Source organism: Condylostylus longicornis, unplaced genomic scaffold, assembly GCF_029603195.1.
Source record: "Condylostylus longicornis isolate FDR11 unplaced genomic scaffold, ASM2960319v2 ptg000034l, whole genome shotgun sequence".
NCBI classification, from domain to species: domain Eukaryota; kingdom Metazoa; phylum Arthropoda; class Insecta; order Diptera; family Dolichopodidae; genus Condylostylus; species Condylostylus longicornis.
In genome coordinates this window covers 620,927-648,518 of record NW_026578003.1, presented here as the reverse complement: position 1 = coordinate 648,518, position 27,592 = coordinate 620,927, and the positions used below count along the sequence as shown (strand labels likewise).

The 27,592-nt window shown below is 24.8% G+C and overlaps 6 protein-coding genes across 7 annotated transcripts; 4 read left to right on the top strand and 2 right to left on the bottom strand.

Annotated features, from left to right (window-relative positions):
• Positions 1-1,035: 1,035 nt before the first annotated feature.
• On the top strand, positions 1,036-18,610 carry LOC129608704 (lipase member I). 2 transcript variants are annotated; one of them, XM_055520368.1, is made up of 8 exons: positions 1,036-1,093; positions 16,895-16,950; positions 17,039-17,105; positions 17,185-17,434; positions 17,503-17,660; positions 17,758-17,862; positions 18,031-18,140; positions 18,199-18,610. In XM_055520368.1, exons 2-8 carry the CDS (start codon positions 16,926-16,928, stop codon positions 18,477-18,479), a joined length of 996 nt encoding a protein of 331 aa, XP_055376343.1. In that variant the 5' UTR covers positions 1,036-1,093; positions 16,895-16,925; the 3' UTR covers positions 18,480-18,610. The 2 variants fall into 2 exon arrangements, with proteins under 2 accessions (XP_055376343.1, XP_055376344.1); XM_055520369.1 differs by lacking the exon at positions 1,036-1,093 and adding an exon at positions 7,248-7,265.
• LOC129608739 (ornithine decarboxylase 1-like) lies at positions 11,546-12,730 on the top strand (the record flags this gene model as incomplete). The annotated part of the gene is made up of 1 exon (XM_055520415.1): positions 11,546-12,730. A coding segment is annotated over one exon (1,185 nt), but the record flags the coding sequence as incomplete, so codon positions are not given.
• Positions 18,611-19,590: 980 nt separating the features above from the next.
• LOC129608706 (haloacid dehalogenase-like hydrolase domain-containing protein 2) lies at positions 19,591-20,760 on the top strand. Its single transcript, XM_055520372.1, has 5 exons — positions 19,591-19,700; positions 19,758-19,794; positions 19,850-20,146; positions 20,214-20,433; positions 20,486-20,760. The coding sequence occupies exons 1-5, from the start codon at positions 19,607-19,609 to the stop codon at positions 20,648-20,650; spliced, it is 813 nt and encodes a 270-aa protein (XP_055376347.1). The 5' UTR covers positions 19,591-19,606; the 3' UTR covers positions 20,651-20,760.
• LOC129608702 (alanine--tRNA ligase, cytoplasmic) lies at positions 20,641-24,040 on the bottom strand. Its single transcript, XM_055520366.1, has 3 exons — positions 23,881-24,040; positions 22,729-23,725; positions 20,641-22,670 (listed from the first exon to the last, which is right to left on the bottom strand). Exons 2-3 carry the CDS (start codon positions 23,721-23,723, stop codon positions 20,765-20,767), a joined length of 2,901 nt encoding a protein of 966 aa, XP_055376341.1. The 5' UTR covers positions 23,724-23,725; positions 23,881-24,040; the 3' UTR covers positions 20,641-20,764.
• A 361-nt stretch (positions 24,041-24,401) lies between these two features.
• LOC129608703 (mitochondrial ribosome-associated GTPase 2) lies at positions 24,402-25,767 on the top strand. Its single transcript, XM_055520367.1, has 3 exons — positions 24,402-24,595; positions 24,672-25,092; positions 25,156-25,767. Exons 1-3 carry the CDS (start codon positions 24,467-24,469, stop codon positions 25,722-25,724), a joined length of 1,119 nt encoding a protein of 372 aa, XP_055376342.1. The 5' UTR covers positions 24,402-24,466; the 3' UTR covers positions 25,725-25,767.
• Positions 25,741-26,932, bottom strand: LOC129608705 (WD repeat-containing protein 82). Its single transcript, XM_055520371.1, has 2 exons — positions 26,692-26,932; positions 25,741-26,622 (listed from the first exon to the last, which is right to left on the bottom strand). The coding sequence occupies exons 1-2, from the start codon at positions 26,814-26,816 to the stop codon at positions 25,800-25,802; spliced, it is 948 nt and encodes a 315-aa protein (XP_055376346.1). The 5' UTR covers positions 26,817-26,932; the 3' UTR covers positions 25,741-25,799.
• Positions 26,933-27,592: the final 660 nt, after the last annotated feature.

The following is a 27,592-nucleotide window of genomic DNA, read 5'->3' as shown; positions in this document are numbered from 1 at the left end:
TTACTGAAGTAATTTCAAATTTACATGTAAGTATTTTATAATTTTATGTGACAATATTATATTGGACAATTTCTCATCAAAAAGTATATTCAACTGATATTATATGACAATAACAATAATAACTATATAATAAATGACTAATAAAAAATTACCCATATACATATAAAAATAATAATTATTAAATTGTTACGCTTTTCAACATAAAATCTAAATATAATTTTAATTTTTTGAATACAATCATATTAAATACATCATATGTATGTATATACATTATTCCATATATTATAATTATTTTAATATGCATATGTATGTATGTATGTATATGTACAATAAAAGATAGATCAATTTATAAATTAGTTTTGTTTATGGTAACTTTATTCCTCACGAATAATTTTCAACATTATTGAAAGACAAGAAGAAGAAAAAATATTTGTAAAGGAAAAAAGTTAAGAAAAAGAGTCAAAAATTTAAGAATAAACAATAATAACAAATTTATAATAACCGCATTTATAATAATAATTGTACATAATATACATATATATATTCATTTACATTCATTACATACATGAATACAATTAGAAAGCTTTTCAACGTTTTCTTTAATATAATTTAAATGTAGGTATATTTGAATGTTTACTTTATTTTTTTCTACCGTAAATATAATGAACGAGTGAAGAATAACACAACGTTGATAATGTTGACGGGCGCAACGCTAACAACGGCTTTTCTGATTCTAAAAATGTTAAAAAAAAAAAATTATTTATTATTTTTTTCTCTGAGATATTAAAAAGAATTTTATACTTTTTGTTTTATTTTTTTTATTTTTTTTTTTTAAGTTTATACAAATATAATATACTAATGAATTGGTTTTGGTAATGGAATGGTATAATTTTTTATTGTGTTTTTTATTTATTATTTGTATTTTTTGAGGTTCGCATTCGTTCATATAATATTTACTACAGGTTTACGATGTTCTCTATACAAAAAATATGGTATGGTATGAGAAAAATAATTTTTTTTTATTTAGTTTATTCATTCTACTGAAACTGATAAGTTGTAATTTTTATTTAGTGGCAAAAATTATAATATTTAGGTATATATATATATAATATAAAATAATATATTTTTTTTGGAATATACTTTAAGTACAAGTATACATACAAGTATTATAATATTATATACAATAGAGTTTTTAATTGCATATTATACTTTATATACTTGTGTATATTATATGTGTTAGTTTGTTGTTTTTTAATGAGATATTTAAAAATCATCCGCATGTATAAATAAATTATTGATGCTGAACAATACTTTCATACATAATTTTATTTATTTGTTTTTTTTTTGGGTATAATATACTTGTAATTAATAAAATAAATACAAAAACTCATTTAAGATTCAAAAAAGTTAAAAATTTTTTAATTTGAAATTTTTATCATAAATAAAAGTTTTCATTATTTCATGTGATTTATATAATAAAAGATTTTTGTTGAAAAAAATTTTAAAATAATTATACGTTTATTTATTATTTCATTATTAAAATAATTATTATAAATATAATAATGTATATTCCTAATTATAAATTAATTAAGTGTCTCTTATATTTTTCAGTAATAAAATATTTACAAATTTAAATTTTTTTTGTAATATAAAAATTAAAAGTGAATTTTCTTAATATTTCAAAATGTATTTGGAAATTAAAATAATTTTATTTTAAGAATCTCAAAATATATATATAGATAATAATCTCGCATTTGAAATTAACATCATACATAATAAGTTTAAAACAGCATGTTCAAGATAAAAAACATTTTATTACTCGTATTGTACTATTTTTTGAAGTTTAAACTTTCCTATATACAAAATAGTATATGTTTAACATACATATGTACATATACGTAGTAGGTATATATTAGTATAAATCGTCTAATTTAGGGTGACCAGTGTTTTACAAAACAGGCGATAACCGAGTGACTACCAATAAAACTTGAAGTCAAAACGTAAAATTTATTATTATTGCTGATTTAGTTTTCTGTTCCGTAAAATGAAGAAGTAAACGATATATAATCCACTGTACTTGCTTTAACGATTATTGTCTTTATAAACCTTTTTTTTTTATACCATTTAAAAAACTTTAAATTAAAATTCAAATATTCAATGTTACAAAATGTTATCTTATATTCTTCATAAATTTAATTAAATACCATTTTAGATATTATAATAATAAATTTGGAAAAAACTCATTTCAAAAAGCAATAATTTTTTTTTTAATATAATGCAAAGACTATTGTTCCTATTTTTATACAATCAAAATAAGAGATAAAATCAGAAAGTTCCTTAAAATAAAATGCATTAGACGAATATTTAAGTAAACAAAATAGCAAGCATTTCAGTTAAATAAAGCAAAAGTACATATGGTCACCCTAGAGTGTATACTATGCAAATCAAACATAGTTTAGTATATAATGTGTGTATAGATGTATATGTATAATATAAAATTGCAAACTATTTTAATTAAAATTTTAGTTTTGTATTAATTAATTAGAGCGTGTTCGTATATGAATTTAGAAACTGATATACAATTTTGTTGTATATGTACTCGTATACATATGTTAAACTCAAGTACATAAATGTTCATACGTATATTACATATAGTTCTTAAAAATTGTGTACTATACATGAAATAATTTTGTTTTTTTTTAATTTTTTTAATGAGTAATTAAAATGTCGTTTAGTTATAATAAAAAATTTTAATCACTAAACTAAAATTTTAGTATGAATATTTATAATTAAATTTTTTTATTATATGTATTATAATTCAAATTTTTAAAGAAAGCTATAGGAAATTTTTGGAAACCTGTATACTTTTAATAAATGTACTTTTATCAAATGATGTATTTGGTAACTGATTTTGAAGACATTTTTTCATCTATCAAATTAAAATAATTTTATTCTCAAAAAACTTTCAATTACAATTTAATTTTAATTGAAAATTGAGCATGTCAATCAATTAATCAAAAGTATCTCTTTAATTAAAATTAAGTGTTTTTTTTTATTTTATAAGAGTTTAAAGTATAAGAAAAATTAAAATGGTCAATGGCGCCAGATTCTCATTTGTCGAAAATATTATTCTTATATTATATACTATGTATACTACATCTACATACATGTATATCTATATTTGTAAGTTTTTCTTATATATATTCTAAAAAATTATTAAAATTTTTAATTGTTATTCCATTGAAGCCAATGTTATATGTGTAATAACCGCTATGTTTTATTATACTTATTCTATATTATATAGGAAATTTAAATTATTCTTATTTACATTAATTTTGAAATTATAATTAATTAAATATTCTAAACACGTGCCATATTTCCTTACAATTCATCTTTTTTCATTGCTTGTTCTTCTTTCTGTTAGTATATATCAGTCAATTAGAAATCAATATGAATTCACTACAAAATAAAACAAAAAGATTTTAAAATAGTATATTCTATATTATTTTCATGCTTATACTTATGATTATTAATGTAGTATATTGCCGGTTGAAAAGTTTTTTTCGGCCATAACAATTTGTTATCATTATTTTCATTTTAAATTCTAGTATTTTTATAGTTCAAGAGTTTGCCTTCTTCTTAATATAAGAGCTCCCATAGAATACTACTTTTAATATTCATGTGCCATTGGGTTCCTTAAATTTTTATTCTTTTGTTTTTTCAGTATATTTCGGTTTCAGCACCAACTCCTTTCAGCATCTTATACTATTTTACAAAGTAATTAATTAAATTTCGAAATTCATCATGGTACACAATTATGTATTCTATATAATTTAAAATATTTGTTATGATTTTTCCATAACATTCTGTGAATTAAAATAAAAAAAAAGTAAACAATAAAAAAATTTATTAACGTAAATAAGTTTAATTAAAAGGTTAAATGAGAAAAATACTAAAATATATGTAGAGACACAAAATATTAAATTCAAATGAGTAGTGTTATTTTAAATCTCAGTGCACAAAATATAAAAAATAGTATTGAAAATTCACTTACATGTACTCGTATATATGAAAGTATAATTCAGTTAAAAATGTATACGACCATATAGCATACACAAATGACATGAGAAATTGTAATAATAAATAAGCGGTCATGTGGGTATTTAAAAGTTTTTCATTTTCTCAATTCTTAGATTATTTTCTCATATTATATTCTCATATAGAGATCTCATCTACAGAGAAAATCTTAATCTCAAATATTTTTAAGTAATTTTAGTTTTTTTTTGTTATTTTTAGACATTTAATTTATTTTCTCTTCTATTTGTGTATAGAAAAATTAAAAATATTAATTATATATTGATATTAACGTACATTATGTATGTATCTAGATGCTTATATACTTAAAATTTGTTAAAATAATAATAACAAATCAATTTCAAATGGGGCATAAGGTTTGTTACTTTTTTATTCATTTAATAATTTTTTTTTTTGTTTAAGTGATTTTCTATTACTTTAGTTATTAACATTGAAGTTTTACGAATTATTAAATTTCGTCAAAAGAAAGAAAATAATAAGGTAGACAATTTTTTTAATTTAATTAATTAAGATTTAATTTGGATTTAATAATCCCATAGGATTCCATATATCAAATAGCGTTATGACAAAACATTGCTTTCACATTGCTTTCTCTTCGAAATTTAAGTCACTTTAAAAGTATAGTCTTCGATGGAAATTTTGTTAATGGATTCAATGAAATAAGAATAAATATTTTTTGAAAATTCTCAGTTAATTCGTCAAAATCTATACTCGTATAACATATTAAAAATGGAAAACTAATAACTTGAAAAATCATATTATAGCCATGTACACACATAATTTAATATTTAATTATTAATAATAAAGGTTAGATTTATTTCCATTTCAATACGTAGTTAATTTTCTGAATTAGTAAACATTTTTTTTTATCTTAATAATTTCGAAAAAAAATTGCTTTACTAAATAACACATGCTTTAGTTCAATGTTTACAATTGCATTATACTGCAATGCATGTACAAACATGAGAAAACATTATTGTAATACATGCAACATTCAGTTATAAATGCATAAAACAAAGTCTTAAAAAAAGCACATTTCTTGCTATAATAAAAATGAATAGAGAAATTAACCGAATTCAAATGAAGTATTAAAAAAGTAATTAAATAGAATTTTTTTTAAAAGAAAATTAAAAATTTCTTATCAGTGATTGTCAAAAAAAAATAAAGTTGGGTCAAACCAATGGTTTGTATTGTAGCACTTTTCCCTTCAACAAGTAAAAATTCTGTTTTTAAATACAGTCTGTGGATACCTATCACACTATTAAAGCTATTTTCATTCATATACAAAACTATTTCTAGGATTGCATATAATTAGGATGAACGATTTATGCAGTCTTTGGAATAAAGCAAAAATTAATATAAAGAGGGGTTAACATAATGCTCGATTTTAAGGTTTAATTGTGTGAGTTAAGAAAAATAGTTATATTTTTTAATGTCATGGAATTTACCGTTACCGTTAGTGTCAAAAATTCAAATTTTACAAAATTCAAGAGGCGATAACTTGAGAGGGGGTGGAGATGGAAAAAAATTTTCTTCTAACGAAACGAACTATTGGTTATTGTCTAAAAGCTCCTAAAATTTCAAGCTTCTACAGGCTGGGGTCTAGAGGAAAAATGAAATCAAAAATTTGGAAAAAAAAGACTTTAGATAACGGTAAATTTGAACGGCCATTTTGTTTTTCTAAAGTTTAACTATAGTATACCACGCTAGGGAAAGCGGGCCGCTGTCTTTCTGCTTTTGCAAAATTTCAAAAATGCTTATGGTTTCATTGCAACAAATAGTTAAAAAAGGCCTTTTTTTTTGTGTTTTGGGGGGGTATAACTTGTAGAGGGGGGGAGATAGGTAAAAATTTTGACGGACGGACAGAGTGAAACTAATAAGCACTTTTTTTCAAAAATTTTTTGGAAAAGTGCTAAAAAAACATAATTAATTTTGCATATTTCGCGGGAGTTGTAGCTAGGTTCGCTTACCTAAATTCAAACCAATTTCCAATTTTACTTTATTCTGAGGTTTATATTAAATACATTTTTTAGTAAATAAAATTCACTTTAAATCTGGTGACCCATTGTACTTAAACAATATTCTTAATATACCGTTTAAATAAGGAAATTTTTTTTAAAATATTTCATACAAAATGCAAATGTTTACTGCTTGTTATAAAATAGTAAATGCGGACACAGTACAAAAATCTTGTAAACGGACAGACAAAAACTATATTTTTCGTATTTTAATTGAAAATGTTGGGAAAAACATTTTTTTTAAATTTTTGCAATATGAAATTACCTTAGTTATATTTTACGTGCAACGATGAATAAGGAAAATTTTATGAGAAATTTATCAAAATATTACAATTCTTTTTTTTAGTTATTCTTAAGCAAATGTAAATATTTTTTTAAAGCAAACCAAAATAAAAAAAAAATATTCATATTATTTCTATAACATATTCGCGCTTTTCTTATCTATAATTTATTTTTGCCCTATATATCTATATTTATTTATTTATACAATTTTTTTGTGTACATAATATATAGAAATGTATAGGTATACATGTACACGTGTTTATTTTTCTTATATAATTGCTGTTCGGTATATAATGTAGTTAATATTATAATATAGAGAATTCAAAATAAAACGAAATATATAGCGAAGTATAACATATAAAAATATTACCTACAAATTAATCTAATTAATTAGACCGCGTTGAATGTTAATATTCTAAAAAAAAACATCATAAATTATAAATACATACAATATTTCTCATATAATTAATTAATTATTAATATACAAAGAATATTTATTTTTAATAAAATATAATATGAAATGATAAAATTTTTATCAAAATAATTTATAGAATTTTTAACACTTAAGAAAATTCAATTCCGAATAAATTTTTACTTTCATATTTTTATTATTAAATTAGTCATTCATATTAAATATAACAACGGAAGAAATATATTTTCTTTTTATAGAATTTTATACAAAATTTTATAGTAATAAAATCATAAAAAAAAACGGAAAGCAAAATTATCTATATATTTGTGTGATGATATTTTGTCGTGTTAAAAAATTATTATAAAAGCCAGTTTCTCATATATATATAGAATCAATTATAAACTTGCGTGACCAATTCTTATATATATTTAAGAAATTGGAATTATAAAAATCACAAGGTAAAATTTTAAAATTTATCTATATATTTTGTGAACTATCTTTATAGTAAAAATATTTTTAAGTGTGCACATACAACAGTACATGTATTTTTTTTTGGATTTGATGAACAAAAAAATCATTTCTTCTGCTAATACAAATCAACATTATTTTTTGAAATTCAACTATACATAGTTCACGGTCAAGGTTTAAACAAAAAAATATACTGATAATTATTTTTATTTCCTATGAAATTGAAATAACAAAAAGTGAGAGTACGACACTTTATTTTTTTTTTTTGTTAACAAGAAAAAAAAACAAAATATGAATAAATTTTTTTTGTTAAATTTGTGATTTTTTTTTTATAAAAAATGTTTTATTATTCCGTTAAAGTATTTAGTCTTTATTTATTAAAAAAAAAAAAATTTCTGAATATTTCTTCAAAATTGAAAATAGTTTGCCAAAATTTATGCAAAACGTTATTTCTGGTTTAATTTTTTGAAACTTGAATTCAATATTTTGCATATTTATAGGATGAGATGTTTTTTTTTTTTTTTGATTTTTTAAAACTTCTAAATTTTAATACTAATAATTAATATGAAAATTACAAATATAAGCATTGCGTGCAGGCTTCAGCGCCATTCTGCAAAAGAAAAATTCAAAGTGTTTGATTTAGTCTTTAATATTAAAGCAAATTGGTCTTTAAAATTTCCTGTATTAAAAAATTTTAAGAAGACTAAATGATTATAACAAATATAAATTACAAGATTTAATTTTGCAAAAATTAATGTAATCTGTATAAAATTTTATTTCATAATTTACAATTTAAATATTTTGATTTAGTACAAATAGAAATTTTTGATTGGGCTTAGTATTATATTTTGATTAACGAATCCCGAAATACATATTATTTTTTACAATAATTCTAATTTCTTCACAAGCTTAAAATTTTGTTTTGGTTTCAACAACTTAAAATCTGTTAGCTTCTATAACAGCTTGAAATGCATTTTAATTAAAATATTTAGTTTTTACATGCAACATTACTTTACTCTGTAAGACTGCTTTAAATTGGAAAAGCGAAAAAGGATCATTTCTCAACATGGTTACATATTAATTTTTGTGGGTGTATTCTTAAATCACACAGTGTTACTAAAAATCATTATGATTATAAATTTAAAGTTTTCAACCTAAATTACCTATTATTGAATCACCGTATGTCTACATTAATGTAAGAAAATGGAGTATTTTATTTTTTATAATTTTTAGTCAATATTTTCTTAATTTAATTCATGGTTTAAGAAGTAATCAAATGGTTGTTTACTCAGTGATTGCAAATATTTTATAAAAAAGAAATGACCTAAAAACAATAATGCGATAAATAAAATTTCTATATAGTAACTTTCAAATCTTTTTAAATAGAAAAGAAGAAAATAAATTAATCTTAAATTAGGTTTTCATAGTTAATTGATAGTTCGTACTACATCTAATTATTAATATACATATTTACCATACATTAATTTTCAATTTAACATAACATAAATTAAAATTATATTAGAACATTGTTCCATTTCTAATTCTTTCACCGCAATCAAAAATTAAGAACATAGTTTAAATAGTTCAATTGTATTTGTGTATGTATAATTATTGTACACGAGTACAATATAATAATTATTACTATAGTTAACGTATAAACGTTTACATTTTAAAAAAATAAGAAAACAAAAAATAAATCTCATTCAGTCTCACTGACATGATAATAAACTTAATTTATATAATAATTATAATAATAAATGTGATAACAATAATTCTCGTAATATATACGATTACATTAACTTAAAAATGTTGATTATGATGCAAATTTGTAAAATGCATATATATATACCTATGTATGGTATGCTTATGTAGGTATAGAAGCGTTTCAAATCTACAATAGTGTAGTATCATGAAATTTTAATAGAAAAAGTTTATTTTCACTTTTAATAAGATTATAAAATACAAGTAGTTTGTTATACATACATAAAATTGAAGTAAATGGCAGTAGGTTTAATACATAATATTTTTGTTCAACCTACACTTAATTAATTAATTGTTCTAAAAATGGGTTAGTTATTGTTGTTAATTTTATTATAAAATATTTTTGACATAAAATATTCATATTTTAAACTAATATTATTGTATTAGAGGCTTAAACTATTATAAAAAATATAAAAGAAATCAAAAAATTAATAATCAAGAGACTTGTATTAGAATAAATAAATTATCAAATTAATAATTTGATATAAAAAAAAATTATTGAATGACTTAAATAAGTGAAAAAATTATGTCATGTCAATTTCGAAGCTAAAGTTCTATATAAGATAAAAAATTAGTATTGATATGACCGGTAGATGCTCTCATTTGTTAATAGAAAATAAATGTCAAATTCTGAATATTTATGTTGACAAATGTTGAGTTTTATCCATGAAACATAAAATTTACATTTCATATATCAAAAGAAACTTACTCATTAATGTTGTGTTATAAGACTATACTGATATATTGATGTACTGATATACTGTTATACTGTACTATTATACTATATACTGAACACATTTTTTTATGTATCAATTTTGTTTTTTTTTTTTGGTTGTACAAAGAAATTTTGTATTACAATATGATATTTATATTATTTATGTATCTGTATTGAATTAATATATTTTTTTCTATAAAACTAATAAAATGGAACACTGTTTTATATATAGAAATCGTGTCGCATAGTATAGGTTTAAAAAATTTATTTTTCTCAAATAAATTATTATAAGTATTAAGTTAGGTTAGGTAAGGTTGATGCGGTTATCCGTGGATACACCTAGGCCACTTGGGCCCGTTGTGATGCCGCAGAATCTCCATATCCCTACTCTCACGTGAACCAGCCCGAGTCCCTTATAAACCGGTAGAGGCATTTACATTTTGCTAGTTTCGTAACCAACAGAAAGAAATGCGACCCAAGGAACCTACGCCTTCCTCTTACCAAAGCCGGGTACTAGCACAGAAAATGAGTTACAGTTTCCTCCTCCTCCTCGTCACAGTAAAACCAGCAGAGGTCGTTAGCGAGGCGTCCCATCCATGTGGCGTATTCGCCAATCAGACAATATTATAAGTATATTATATGTAGGCAATTTTTTTAAAATAAAAATCCAACAAAATAATTATGCATCTTAAAACATATTTAAACTAGTTTAAAATTTATTTATGTTTTTTTTTCTTTTCAAAAATTCTATAACAATTTTTGTTATGATATATAATAATTAAGTATACTCGCGATCTTCCTAAAACTAGCTCTATCTCAATTTGTCCAAAAATATTGATTACATATGCTCCTATTGCTCATATTTTTTCCCCATATATACATATACATACATATGTATATTCCGTATTAAAATCTATACAATTTAACTTAATTGTTATCAACTATAATTTTTTAATATTTTTTTAAGGATACAATCGAACTTTTTCCGTTCATGTAATTAATTATTGTGCTTTTTTATTTTTTTCATTGTTTTACTTCTATGAAATTTTGATGATAAGAGAGACATATAGATAATACATATATACATTATTATGTTTTCATTATATTTTAAAATTTTGTATTATCACAATATTAATACCATTTAATAAAATGTGTATTTGTATTTTAAAAGCAGAATATTAAAGAATAATATATAATGTAGATGCATTTGAGATTAAGTTTTTTTGATATTCTGATTACATTTATATTTAGTACATATATGTAACTAAATACTCGTTTAGTTACTAGTACTCGCTATGGAACCAATCTATTATGTTATAACTTTTGGTTTTATGTATTATTACAGAATATTTTTAACTATTATGCAAAATATTTTCAATTCTCAAGATTTCAAACATAATATTTATAATAATTAAAATTTATATGGATTTTTTTAAATTAAATTACTCAAATATTTAAAATGTGTAAATAAAAGTATAGTAAAAAGAAAATTTAATATACAAGTAATCGCATTTTTACATCACCTACACACATAACGTAAATTAAGAAGTAAATGTATTGAAGTAGGTATATACACGAATATTAAAACAAAAACTGATTTTGATTACTTCAAGATCGATTACTGATAACAGATTAACGATGTGAGGTTTCTTTAATGAAAACATGCAATATAATCATCAGTTCAAATAAAACAATTAATAGTTAAAGTCAATAATTATAAAAATAATTTTAAAAATTATTAAATATATTATTATTGAATATATTTAAAATAAAAACACAAAAATGGAAAAAATTCATTATTATACAAATAAAATAAATTTTGATGAAATTATTTCAAGTCCTGAATTTATAAAATCTGAGGAACCTTTATATATTGTTGATTTGGCTGATATTGTTAATAAATTTTTTGTATGGAAAGAAGTAATGCCACGAGTTCAACCATTTTATGCTGTAAAATGTAATGATCATCCTGTTATTTTGAAATTATTAAGTGAATTGGGTACTGGATTCGATTGTGCTTCTAAAGGAGAAATTAATCGTGTTATGAATTTAGATGTTCAATCAAATCGTATAATATTTGCAAATCCAACAAAACCAATTGCTCATTTATTACATGCAAAACAATATGGTGTATATACAATGACATATGATGGAGAATATGAATTACATAAAATTAAAAAATATTTTCCTAATGCTAGCTTAGTATTAAGAATTCGTTGTGAAGCTGAAAAAGCACAATGTCCATTGGGTGAAAAATTCGGTTGTGATCCAATCATTGATGCACCAAAATTATTAAAAATTGCATATGATTTAAATTTAAATGTTGTTGGTATTTCATTTCACGTTGGATCTGGATGTCAAGATTTTCCTGTTTATGAACGAGCAATAGCACATTCAAAGAGATTATTTGAATATGGTGAAACATTAGGTTTTAAAATGAATTTACTTGATATTGGTGGTGGTTTTCCTGGGAAGAAAAATTCAAAAATTCTTGAAGTTGGTGGTATCATTAGCCGAGCCTTAAATAAATATTTTCCACCAGAAGATAATATAACTATAATTGCAGAACCAGGTCGTTTCTTTGTTGCATCATCACATACATTAATTTGTAAAGTACATTCAAAACGTGAAGTTGTACGTGAAAATAAATTAGAAAAAGTAATGTATTTTATTAATGATGGTGTCTATGGTTCATTTAATTGTATTTTATATGATCATCAAGCTGCAACACCACAATATTTAAAAGAAAATATTAATGAGAAAGATGAAAATGGCAATATAATGAAATATAAAAGTTCAATATGGGGTCCAACTTGTGATGCTCTAGATCAAATATGTGAAGAAGTTTATTTTCCAAAACTTGAAATCGGTGAAGTTATCATTTTTGAAAATATGGGTGCATATACTGTACCAATAGCAAGTGCATTTAATGGTTTTCCATTACCAAAAATCCAATTCTTTATGAATAAAAAATATAAATTTGTTGCAGATGAAGAAAAAAATAATTATGATAATAATAATAATTATGAAAATCATATTACTGATGAAAAAAATAATGAAATTATTAATAATATTGATGAAATATTTGATATTGGTGAAATTAATAATTTAAAATTAATTAGAAAAATGAAAAATCACAATATTGAACTTTATAATGCTGATTATATTGATGATATAAATTTGTATAAAGAAGATATTATTGGATCATTTCAGACCGTTCACAATAGTGAAAATAATTATAAAAAAATCAGCGATGATTTTAATAATTTAAAAATTCCAGAATCTGCTGTATACACAATAAATGGATTCTGACTATTTTCTAAAGAAATTCACAGTTGTAATAATAATAGCAACAATAGTCTATATAATATTTTTTATGTTAGACGGTTTTAAGGCCGGAGGTAGTTAAGGTTTTTTTTTCATTTTAATTTATTTAAATAAATTAAAAAAAAAAATATAACCTTATGCTTTTATTGGTAACTTTTAACCAATATCTACCTCCGGCCGGTACAATATGAAAATATAATTTTTTTTATTTTAAATGAACAATATAAATATTATGTTTTTTTTTTTTTAATCTATATAATTAATTAAGTACTTAATTTCTGTTACTATTTCTTTTATTCAGTTAATTGTGAACTACAAATTTCATTAAAATATAGTCACAGTTTATATAAAAAATAATGTAATTGAAATTAAAATTTGATTATTTGAGCAGGAAAAATATGGTGAAAATTAGAAGAATAAGAAAGAGATTATTTTGTAATTAAAATAAATCATGCGAATATTCATAACAAATGTGCTTTAAACTCTAAGCAATTTGTTTAATACATTGAAGAACATGTGTTAAAAAATTTTTTTTTTGTGTTAAAATTACGCTATTATAAAACATTCTTTATATACTTTGAAATATAAATAAAAATTATGAAAAATTTATACGAGTATTAAAAAAAAAATCTTATTTTTACTAACATACACAACATTATTAATTTCTGTAAATTTCTAAATGAATAATTTTCTGTAAACTATAAAATTAATAATTTTAAAAATTTCATAAAAATGCAAGATTTATTTTTGGAGAAAAGTGATTATGCATTATTTTAGTCTATGTATTTCATATTTTTTATTGTGAATGTGAGTTTTTTGAAAATTTTTATTCACAATATTTTGAAAATATTTGCAAAAAATTATGAAATAATTCATTTTTGCTATAAAATGAATACGTTCAACGATTCCACTAATTTTTTTTTCCAAAAATTGTAAATTTATAGGCACTATCATGAAATATGTACGAGTATAAAATTTATAATAGGTAATTAATATTTTGTATGAGATTTGTGATCAAAGAATGACTAATTTGCTGCATCATATACAGGGGGATTTCATTTATTGTTTTTTTCGGTTCTATTGTTCTATGGGCTAAATTGATCTATTAAAAGTTTTCTTTTATTAAAGTAATTCTTTGATCCTCTTATTTAAAATAATTAATGAAAACTTGATTCATAAAAAATATTATGAGTCATTTCTGTAAAGAATCAAAACGACTTTCCCATATAAAATAACTGGTAATTAATTTTATTAACATTTTATTAAAGTTTGTATTTTTTTCGAGCCTTGGATCGCTATTTGGACAATAAGGCGGGAAAATTAAGAAAAATACAAGAAAGAACAGAAACATAGCTGACTAAAACTTTTCAATAACTTGCTTTTTTTTAATATTATTGTTTCGTTTATTTTTTTATTATAAAATTTTAATTTTGAATTATTTGATAGGATCCAGTTTTAACAAGTCTTGCAATAATTCACAATAATATGAACAATATTATACACGTTAGCTATACATACATATGTACATACATATTACACATATACTGATGTGTATACTGATTAATAAACAATACTAAATTATCATAAATTTTAGTAAATAGGCTTTTAAACTACAAATATTTCAATGATTTCGATTTTTATATGACGTCATTAGTCTATATTAATTTGTAAATATTCTTTTGTAGATTTGTGTTTGTATATATGTCGTGTATTTGACATCTATTTCCTATTTTTTTTAAATCTTTATTTAATTTTATTATTATTATTATATGCATATACATATTATAAAGAAATTATATGTGTGTGTCCGTATATATGTATATGTATAAATACGCGGATTCGCGTGCCAATTATTTTTTGTTTTTAATGCATAAATGTATGTACATGAAACGTCATTTATATATTCTTCATAAATATTTTAAATTCTAGTCAAAATATTCATGAATTAATCAAAAGTTCATGGTTTCATTAAAAACAATAAACTTTGTATTTGAAATAAAAAATGTATATTAATTCAGACATTTATGTAAAACAATAGATTTAAAAAATATTATTATATGTATATATCTATGTACATATGTATATGTTCTATTAAATTTATTGAAATTTTTTATTTGGTACAGTCACAATTACTTTTATCAGCTTCCACAAAGAATGAGATTTAAACCTTTTAAATAAACTTAAAAATGCATAGTTGTTTCTAACCTCGAACATATTATTTTCATAATTTATACATATATACATACATAATGTTTGATTATCAATAACTTGTATACCGGGAAAATCAAATCATAATTGGAAAAAATGAAATGAGAGCAAAATAATCATTCAGATTATTTAGAACGATAACAAATTATTATACGAGTATTGTATAAGATTTTTATTTGGGTTTGAGTTTAAGTTTAATGAATCTTATAAAACGTACATATACAAATATAATATATTAAAAAATTATTATAAAATATTTAAGAAATTTTTTAAAAATGTTATCGTTTAATCATCATGCTTTGTTATACAATATTATGTTTATAGAAATTAAGGACAGGGTTGGGAATGAGCTTAATTTTTTAAAAATCTGTATAACAGTTTACCTTCGGTATTTATTTTGTAAATTCACAAAAATGGTTTTTTAAATTTTTATGTTTATTTATTCGAAGAATTTTTAATTTTAATATTAGGAAATTTGGGAAAGAAAAATGTTCAGAATTCAAGACAACTTTAATAAATTCATTTAATAGATACCAAAGACTCATAGAGTCACAATTTTAATTTAAAGTGCCATTTTATAAAGCTTCTTAAAAGCAACTATAAATTTGTTTAATCAAAAAATTAGAAAAAAATTTAAATTTTATACTGTAAAAGTATTTTTAATCGTCAAATAGTTTGTAGTCCAATAAATATTTGCTTTAAAAAATCAAGACAATTTTATATAATAAATTCTTAATTCTCATCTTCTATACAAAATATCCTATTCAAAATTAAAATTACAATTTCCTGGAGTTTTTCAAAAATAAATTTCATATAAAATAATTAATAATGTATTCTATTAAAATTTATGTAAAAACATTTCACTTGCGCTTTTTGGGTGTGATTTTAGACTCACAAAATTTATATGAAAATTATTGAAAACATTTGTACTTTTTTTTCCAACAAGAAAAAATTCATAACTTTTGAGGAAATTTACATTATTTTTTTTTATTTAAATGGAGTACTCGTATTAGAAAATTTTCGATAGTCTATTTTGTTGGTTCATATCTGCAAACACATTATATATTTATATGAACAAAAATATATTTTAAAGTAAAAAAAAATAGCGTAATACTAGAAATTATTAGTTTTCTTCTGGGACATAACAATAAATTAAAATATGGTGACCCAAATCTTAATAAAATTTTTTAATTGAAATATTTTTTTTTTCAATATTATTCTAAATGCACCCTGATCTTGAGATTGAAATATTGACCTATGGTACCGAAAATCTTTGGCCGTGTTGAAGGATTCAGTGTATATATTATAAGAAATTAGACCATGCATAAATTATAACATTTAAATGTACACGTACATAAGTAATTAATGGCAAAATTATGTTTGTTATATTTTTATTTACATATGTATGTAAGCATAAAATTATTGAAATTTTAAATTTGATTTGAAATGTTAAAATATTTTTGTTGCTTGACGGAAATCATGAGATTTTTCTATAATACATATTTAAAAATTCGTGTAGGGCTTATCTTTTACGAAAACATTGTAAATTTTGTAATGATTTAAAATTATTTTAATATAAATTTTTAATAATTTCTAATTTCATTTCAGATAAATTAAATTCAGAGGTTAATCTTTAAATATGAAAGCAATAAAAAATAAAAGAAGTAAGTATATACGGATGTTAAAGAATTATGTAAAAATTCATATTAAAATTTTATGCGTGTGCAAATATTGTATGAGAAATAATTTTAGGACTTCTTATGGGCTTAATAAGTGCTCCAGCCGATATGAATTTAAATAAATTTCTTTATTTTTATGGGTAATTAAAAATGTCATAATTTTTATACAAATAATAATTAAAATTATAATTTAATTTTGTGTTTCATTGTAATTTCTAGGCCGGCTATATCAGATGTTGCTGAATATGATTTTTATGATGGAAAACGTATTCTTCAACATGAGAAATTTGATAAAAATAAAAAGACTGTACTCTATTTGCATGGTTATTTAGAAAACCGTGAAGTTGAAAGTGTTCAAGTAATAGCTGATGCATATTTATGTAGATCTGATATAAATATTATAATAGTAGATTGGGGCGAATTAGCTGATGGAAATTATTTGTATGATGCAGTACCAAATGCTAAACAAGTAAGATGTTTTTTTTTTAATTTTTATAATTAATTTGAAATAAAACTCCGATTAAATTTTTACTTCAGTTAGGTCCACAATTATCAAAAGTTCTTTTAGAAATGTTTGAAAATGGTTTAAATATAGAAAAATTTCATATAGTAGGACATTCTTTAGGTGGTCAGGTGGCAGGTATGATTGGTCGTGAAATTATTGATAGAACAAAAGGTAGATTAATAATTCCAAGGTATATATAAATATATGCATGCATATCTGCATACAATTTTAATCCTTCCAAAACATTTGTAATTTAAAAAAAATTTTAATTATATTTTTTTTTTCAGAATTACAGCTTTAGATCCAGCATTCCCACCATTTTATTATACATATTCAAAACATATTTGTAAAACAGATGCAAAATTTGTTGACATAATGCATACAGACGCGTGGTAAATACGTTATTGCATATTCTGCACATTTATTTTTAACATTAAAATTAAATATAAACTCTATATAATATTTGTAATAACTATACTAATTATGTATTGTATTATGTACAAAATACTAATTATGTATTGTGTTTTTATAATTAAAATATATTTACATTTTGTATGCAGGTTATATGGTTCTCCATGTAGTACTGGACATGCAGATTTTTGGCCAAATGGTGGTAAGACTCTACAACCTGGTTGTCCTAAAAGAAATTATAAAATGCTGACTGACAATGGTACAAAATATTTTATTAAGAAATTTATATATATATTATATATTTAATGTTTAAAAAGATTTATCAAGTCATAGAAGATCTTGGTGGTTTTGGGCTGAAAGTATATCAAATAAATTTTCAACTAAATTTGAAGCAGTTAAATCAAAATCATGGAATGATTTCAAAACGGGAAAAATATTACCAGAGGAAGATCCTAATTTAGTAGTTTATATGGGAGAAGATTGTCCGTTAAACATTACGGGAGATTATTACTTACAGACAAATGGCGAGACACCATTTGCAAAAGGATTATCCGGTACAAAATATATTGATAAAGAAAATGAAGATGCAAAAACTTGATATATGTTAGCAGGTGCAGGTATATATTTTATATGAAATATGTGTAGATATATATTCTTAAATACATATTATAATGAAATTTTACATGTTGTATATACAATCACAATTTTGGAAAAATAAAAGTGATTTTGGGAAAGAATATTATATTTGCTTATTAATTTGAAAATTTACCATTATTGAGGTTCCTTATTATGCATTGTAAATAAGTATCGATAATATTTTATAATTATTATTTGTAACAAAATGACATTACTAAGCCTCAGATTCATCAATAATGAGAAGTATTTGAAGAATATCTATACAAAATTTAAAAATGTTAGTGAACAATGCTATAATTATATGATTACCTATTCTTTTATTTCCAATATTTTCAATACAAGTTTTTTACAGGATCATAAAATCACTACTAATTTTGAATTATATATACAATATAATTAAGATGAAGTAATTAATCACATATTATAATATGAAGGCAAGAAATTAGGTTTAAGAAGTTTCCAAGTTAATTATTTAAAAAATTTTTACAAAGTCTTCTTAGTTTACAGAAAAAAACGAAATTCATTTGATAACGGTAATTTTGACAACTGTTGGCATAAAAGTAGGAAGCCATCTGGTGTAAAGTATCTCAAAAAAATTAGAAAATATAAAAGAGCAGAGTAACAAGAAAAACAAGAAATAGACATTTTTTGATTATCTTTAGAAAGAAGATATACAGTCGTTCTCTTAAAAACTTATTCAAAGCGGTTTTATTACAGAAGAAGAAATTTAGTTTAGTTTTTTTAAGTTTATTAATGTTTAAATTGTATTTAAATTTTCGTTGATATTCAGATAATTCTGTCTTAATTTAATTTCTTTTGTACTTGAATTAAATAAGAATAATAATTTTCTCATGAAAACTGTTTTGTACAATTATTTATAGAAAGCACTGTATGTCTTGTAGAAAAATTTAGACAGGAAAATTTGTTACGTCGGAATTTGCATTCAGAGAATTAGCAAATGTACCAAATATGATTTAACATGATTTATGTATATGTACAACACATTCACGCCATTCATACATTAAATTGAATCAATTAGAAAGTGTCAAATTAATAAAACACATAATTTCATTCATATTTTAATGCTTAATGTTACTGGCAAGATTAGGATCTAGAACTATTTTAAACAAAATGAGTATTAAAGCAGCATTAATAGATTTAAGTGGTACATTACATGTTGAAGGTAATTAAAAATTTATTTCTGAGTTCAAAAGTTTTGTTAATTTTTAAAATTTTTTAGATAATGAAACACCAGGCTCGGTTGAAGCTCTTGAAAGGTAAATTCTGTAAGACTAGATTATGGAAGGCATTAAAATCTGTCTAATTTTGAAGATTACGAAAAACTGGAATTCAAATTAAATTTGTTACGAACACCACAAAGGAATCTTCACAAACGCTATATGATCGTCTAATTAAAATTGGATTTAAGCTTGAGAAAGAAGAAATTTATAGCTCTTTGAGTGCTGCTCGGGATTTCGTTAAAGATGCCAATCTAAAACCATTTTATTTATTATCTGAAGATGCAAAAAAAGATTTTCCTCCACAATCATTAGAGAATGAATGCAATTCCGTGGTAGTAGGTTTAGCTCCGGAAAGTTTTCATTACGAATGCTTAAATAAAGCGTTTAAGTATGTAATAAAATTAGCAATAGGAAAATTTATATATATTATCCTCTACAAAAGTATACTTTTACAGTATCCTTTTAAAAAACAAAGAATATCCATTAGTGGCTGTTCACCAAGGAAAATATTATAAAAGAAATGATGGTCTTGCTTTGGGACCAGGATGTTTTGTAAAAGGATTGGAATATGTTACTGGAAAAAATGCTACTGTTATAGGAAAACCAAATAGATACTTTTTTGAGAAAGCTGTTCCCGATGGAATTCAAATCGGGGAATGTGTTATGATTGGAGATGTTGTAAAACATTTTATAAAAAAGAATTTTATTTAACCTTTTTTAATTTTAGGATGCTAATGATGATGTCGCTGGTGCAATGAATATTGGTATGAAAGCTATATTAGTTAAAACAGGAAAATATCTTCCAGACGCTGAAATACCTGTACAACCTACAGCTCTTCTTGACAACTTTGCTAGTGCTGTAAAATGGATTGAAAATTATAATATTATATAGTTTTGAACTTTGAGAAATTTATTTTCTTTCATATAAAAAAAACGCCTTTTAAATGCTAATAAATAAGTTTTACAATATTACAGCACAATATTGGTAAATTTTTGCAGTTTTAATTTAAGATAGTTTTGCAGAAGCAAAGGCGGCAGCCAATTTTAAAACTTCGTTTGATTTATCATAATCTGATCCCGAAGCCTGAGCTGATTCAGGTTTTCCGCCACCCTTACCATTCATTACTACTGAAACGTGTTGCACCCATTCGTTTGCTTTAAGACCTTTTTCGATTTTTGACTTAGGCACTGATGAAAGGCAAAATATCTTTTTGGAATCTGGATCAACTGAAACAAACATTGCAGCCGTTTCTGGACTGATTGTTCGTACTTGTTTTAAAGCAGCATCTAGAGCTTTAGTATTATTAAAAGCTTGTAACTCTTTTACTAAGAAGTCCGCATTGATGTTTGCCTGAGCAATTTCTTTAGCTCTCTCGATTACATTTTGTGATTGTGTTGCTTTTATTGCACGTTCTCTGTCATCCAAACTTTTTTTTAAATTTTTCAAACAATTTCTCATTTCATCTTTATTAACATAGGAAATTTGAGCTTGAGATATGTTATCTATTAACTCGACTATATTCTTAACATGTTCTTTTGTCGAGCTCCCCATTTTATCATTTTCAATAGATTGTTTTAGAGTATTAATTTCATGTTGAAACTGTTCTGCCTTTTTGATGGCTTTGAGTGCTTCTGGCCCAGTTAAAGCCACTATTCTCCGAATACCTTTTGCTATAGCTTCTTCACTACTTATAACGAATTCAACAATATGACCTGAACGATGTAAATGTGTTCCACCACAAAATTCAACTGAAGTTGCCTCCCCTCTGCCGCTGTCAGGATCCTTCTCAAGCTCTTCAACGGGAACACCAAATGAAATTACGCGTACTGGGTCTGGGTATACCTCGTCAAAAACTGATCTCAAGCCTTTAATAGTCTTTGCTACTGAAAGCGAGGCCTCCTTTGCATAAATTGGCATATTTTTGTAGACGATTTCTCTTGCGAGACTCTCAATTTTTGAAACTTGTTCAACTGTTAATGCAGATTTACTGTTAAAATCAAAACGAAGTTTTTCTGGAACTACTAATGAGCCTTTTTGATCCGTGTCTTTACCCAAAACTTGAAGTAAACAATGATTAAGAGCATGGGTGGCAGAGTGATTTTTCATTGTTAAATTTCTACGTATTTGATCAATTTGCATGTTTACTTCATCACCTATTCTCAAAGTTCCTTCAACAACCCCAATATGCAAAATATATCCACCTCGGTTAAAAACACGATCAACGAAAAATTCAGTTCCTTCGTCTTCTTTTTTCACTATTACGCCTTGATCATATATTTGGCCCCCACTTTCTGCATAGAAATTCGTTTTGTCGAATACAATCCCACATTTTTGGCCGGAAACAACTTCTTCAACAAAAGTATTTCCTAACCTTAATGCAACAACCTTCCCTTCACAAGTTTCGCAATCATAAAAACCATCTTTTTCGTCTGAACTTGCTTTATAGCGATATTTAAATTTATCATCTGTTGGTGCGATAGCTTTTTCTTGTAGTTCGGATATTGCATACATATCTAGATTGATCTCATCTTCCTTATTGTCGCCTTTTCCTTGAGATAAAATATAAGAATTGTGTTTCGCCTTTTCATATTCCTCCATATTGATTTCTAAATTTTTTTCTTCCACCATTAGCCTTGTAAGGTCAATCGGAAAGCCATAAGTGTCATATAATCTCCAAGCAATATCTCCAGGGAGAATTTTTTGGTTGCCTAATTTTGCTATGGTCCTGTAAAGTAAATTTCTACCTCTTGTTAATGTTTTTAGAAATTGTTGTTCCTCTTCATTTATTACGTCCATGATTGCTTGTGGATCTTTTGTGACTTCAGGAAACGCGTTTCCTAATAAGTCGACTACAGAATTTACTAAAGTAGCGAAAAATCCAGGTTTTGCGTTTAATTTTTCGGTAGCATATCTTAAAAAAACAAAAATAAACACATGTGAAATAATTTTAAAAATTTTTATAAGTTTACCTAATGGCTCTTCTTAAAATTCTTCTAAGTACGTAACCGCGTCCTGTATTGTCAGGCATTCCACCATCAGATAAAGCTATTGTAAGAGTTCTAATATGATCAGCCAAAACACGATAAGCCATGTCAATACCATCTGTATCTTCGGCTCCAACACGGCCTTGATATGGGGGAGCATTTGTTCCCTTTTGAATAGCTTCGAATAATGGTACAAATAAATCAGTATCATAATTTGATCTTTTATTTTGGATAACAGAAACCAATCTTTCGAATCCCATACCACAATCAATGTGTTTTTTTGGTAAGGGTTTTAAAGAACCATCAGATTCGCGATTATACTGCATGAACACAAGATTCCAAATTTCTAGGACATCTGGATCATCCATATTTACTAACTCCGGAACACTGCGACCACCAATTCGATCAAAATGTAATTCAGAACAAGGTCCACAAGGTCCAGTTTCTCCCATTTCCCAAAAGTTATCTTTCATGCTGCCTGGCAAAATATGTTCTGGCTTAATTCCTAATTTCATCCATATTTCTTTGCATTCTAAATCAGGTTCTAAACCAGCTTCCTTATCTCCACCAAAATAAGTAACATATAATCTTTCTTTTGGCAATTGCATACGTTCAGTTAAAAACTCCCAAGCCCACGTACAAATTTCTTTTTTAAAGTAATCTCCAAATGACCAATTCCCTAACATTTCAAAGAAAGTGTGGTGGTATACATCTTTGCCTACATCATCTAAATCGTTATGTTTTCCCCCAGCACGAATACATTTTTGAGTATTAGCAACTCTAACCCACTTTGCCATATCACTATGAGGGTCTACATTGCCTAAGAAAATGGGCTTAAATTGGTTCATCCCAGCATTAGCAAACAACAATGTAGGATCATCATGTGGGATTGTTGAGGAAGAATGAACGTAAATATGATCTTTTTCTTTAAAAAAATCCATGTACAATTGCCTAATTTCTTTAGCGCTTTTCGATTCCATTTCTAAAAGAGAAATGCAAAAATGTGATTAGTATTCCAATAAGAAGAGATAAAAAAATACATTATGCAAATTCATTGATTAATGATGAAATTTAGGCCACGAAAGCAAAGTTTGGTTAGACAAAAATATTGATTTTTTTCTTTAAAAATTTACTCACCTTTCTTATTTTTATACTTTAATTGTGAAAAAATAAATATCAATAAAATATTATTGAATAAATATGATGACGAATCGCACGTTTAGCTACAATTTCACAGCTCTTAACTCGCTTGTGAAGGTTAACCAATGGAAAAGGAATGGTATTGTAAATTTAGAGAAGAAAATTATTTACAACTGCTGTTTACCATGAAGGATACCAGCTATACTTAATAAAAGATGTCTCTGCAGTATTACTAGAAGTAAATGTATTTTCAAAAAACTAGTTAATTTCGTTAACACTTATTTTTTTTACATGTCCAAACCAATAATTACTTGTCAACAATTTCTCAATTAAAAATATTAGAATTTTGAAACGAAAATGTATAAATTTTCATTACATTTACATGTTTAAACAATTTTATTTTCTACTTGGTAACGCTGTAAAAAATACAACAAAGTTGTCAAATTTTGTTGATATAGCTGCCCAGCTGTTTTGAGTAATTCTAACCTAAATATTTGACAGTATGTATAAATATTTATAACGAGAAAAATAGGAAAATTTTCGTTTTCCTTTAAGTTTTATACAAAAACTGTGTTATTTTTCAATGTTATTTTCAAGAAATTCAAGAAATATTTTAAAAATTGTCAAACATGTCCTGCATTACTCTCAAAGTGCTCAATATCCTGCAGTTGTAGCATTAAGGCCTACAAAACTCAAATCAAAGTCGAAAGAGGTTTGAAATAAACATTGAAAAAATTTATAAACATATTTCTTCGAAAAATAATAAAAGAAAACTGTTTAATTTTTAGCCCAGATATTTTACAGATTCAAAATATGTTAGCGTTATTGGTGGAAAAGGTGGTGATGGTTGTATATCTTTTTTATCACTGTGGGCAAACGAATATGCCGGGCCGGATGGAGGAGATGGAGGAAATGGCGGGCATATAATTTTTGAGGCGAGTAGAGAAGTTAATAATTTCAATCACGTGGGTAGTCTTATTCGTGCAGGTGAAGGAGAGAAAGGTGCAAATAAAGATTGTCACGGGAAAAATGCAAAACATACTACGATAAAAATTCCAGTTGGAACAATTGTAAAAAGAAATGAGAAAATTGTAGCTGATTTATATAAAGAAAAATTGTCTTTTATTGCTGCAAGGGGAGGTGCCGGTGGTAGAGGAAACCATTTTTTCATATCCGATACTCAGCAGGCTCCGGAAATTTGTGAATATGGTAAATATAATTGCATAGTACGAAATGTCAAAAATTGGTTAATAATAATAACAATTTTCTTAGGTGCTCGTGGAGAGGAAGCTAAATATCACTTAGAGCTCCGGACTATGGCCGACGTTGGATTTATTGGATTTCCCAATGCTGGGAAAAGTACACTTTTGCAAGCAATATCAAGAGCACGTCCAAAAGTAGCTTCTTATGCATTCACCACTCTGAAGCCCCATATAGGAGTTGTACATTACTCAGATTTTTCACAAGTAATGGTGGCTGATCTTCCAGGGTTGATTCCAGGATCGCATAAAAACAGAGGACTTGGTATTCAATTTCTAAAACACGCAGAACGTTGTCCAATTTTGGTTTTTGTTATGGACGCTTCGTATGAAGATTTATATTCACACTACAAAACCCTAATTTTTGAATTAGAACAATTTAGTAAGAAATTAGCTGCAAGACCGAAGCTTATAGTAGCAAATAAAATTGATTTGCCGGGATCAATCGAAAATATAAAAGATTTAGAAAAGCAAGTAAAAATAGAAATTTTAGGAATAAGTGGAAAATATGGGACAAATATAGGATTATTTTTAGGAAAAATCAAAGAACTTGTAGAAAAATATAAAAGCGACAATACATAAAATTTGTCTTAAAAATTTTATTTTTTTAAATAAAATGTTTATATTATTTTTAAAAAAGTTGTTACAGTTATGGTTTTAATCTTCAGCAGTTGGCAACCAAAATGCCATATTTGTGCACGCCGATGCTAACATCATATATTTCGGGTTAAATTGCACACATTGTACGGGTCCAGGATGATCACCTTTTAAAACACATACTTTGAATCCAGTATCTGCATTCCAGCAATGAACGCGACCATCCGTACTACCCGAAAATATGAATTGCGAATCAGGGCTAAATGATGCTTCAATCGGAATCCCTTTATTATTCGGATATCCAGCAAAGGTTTGAAGAGGTGTTCCATGGAAAGCATCAACAAGTCTTATTATAGAACCATTTGTACTTATCAAAATTGTTTTTCCATCTCTAGAAAATTTTAAACCAGTCCAATCACATTCTTTTTCTTGATTCAATTTAAATGTGACGAATGGTCCTTTATCGAATGAACGTAAATCATATAATTTAATACTTTCTGAATTTACACCAGCAGCAAAGATTAAGCCTTCAGGATCATAAGCCGCTACTGGTCTACCGGACAAATGCATAAGACCTTGACAATTGGGTGATCTAAGATCCCACAAACGTAATGTTTTATCCAGTGAACCCGACAAAAAAGTATCTTCAACCGGTGAAATACACAATGAAATTACTTTTTTTGTATGTCCAGGGAAATATCGTAAGTATTTATTATCATGAAGGCTTAAGTAGCGTATAGTATCATCAACTTTAGTTGAACTATGCAAAGCTGTATTATTACCGTGCGTAAAATGTATTAGATCAACCCCATACTTTTTAGAATTAACTGTCCTTGATTGTGTTCCCTTTTCACAATCATAAATTACGATTTGATCATCTTCACTAAAAGTTTTTATGAAAATAATTATTAGGTTAAATTATTAAGATTAAAACAAATCGAAATTTATTTACCTGCAAGATATTAGATGTTCTCCATTTGGTGAAAAGTCTATTGCATTAATTTTATCTGTATTCTCTCGAAATACCTTTGCCACTTTAAAACTACGAACTACAGGATCTATTAATTTCATCTTCATTTTGAAAAAGTTTTTATTTCTAATTGCAAATCTGATATACTAATATTATACTTTGTTGATTTCAGGAAATTCAAATTCACAAATATAATACTAAATAGCAAAACAAAACAACGCTACTCTTGTCATTTGTTTGGATTAAATCTATTAAATACAGAATATTGTTTTGTCAAATACATGCTTAAAAGTTATGTCAGAGGAATATTTTGACATTTTGTCGCTTTGTTGTATTGTATTAACAATACAATTATTGTATTAACAATAAAAGAAAAAGAATTGTCACTAGATGTCGCCATTAGATCAAGAAATTTTCTAACTTCTTCTATAAGAGCGTAGTAAAAACAAAATTTTTGTGGAACGTACATGCCATATAGTTACATACATACATTTTTCCTACAAGTAGCCTTAGTTCGAATATTGCACAATAGATGGATATATTTTTTTATCGATAGATGGAAAATATTTTACAATAAAACCAATATCATTACGCTCTATTCACTATTAGGTTGGTTACACTGTTTTGGGAAAGTTGACAAATAGTCACTTTAAAAATTTATTTTTTAATTAATCTATTAACTAAAAAAATTATTTAATATTTTTCCACTTTACTTTACTAATGACAAATTAGATATGAAGCTGATTTTTTTAAATTTAAGGTCAAATCTTTGACTCTACAAAAATTTTAGGTTATTTTTCCCCCGTTCCATTGGGCAATTACGCCTAACTACTCTTTTTATGCCAACGGAACGCGATAAATGATTGAAGAAGTATCAACAGAA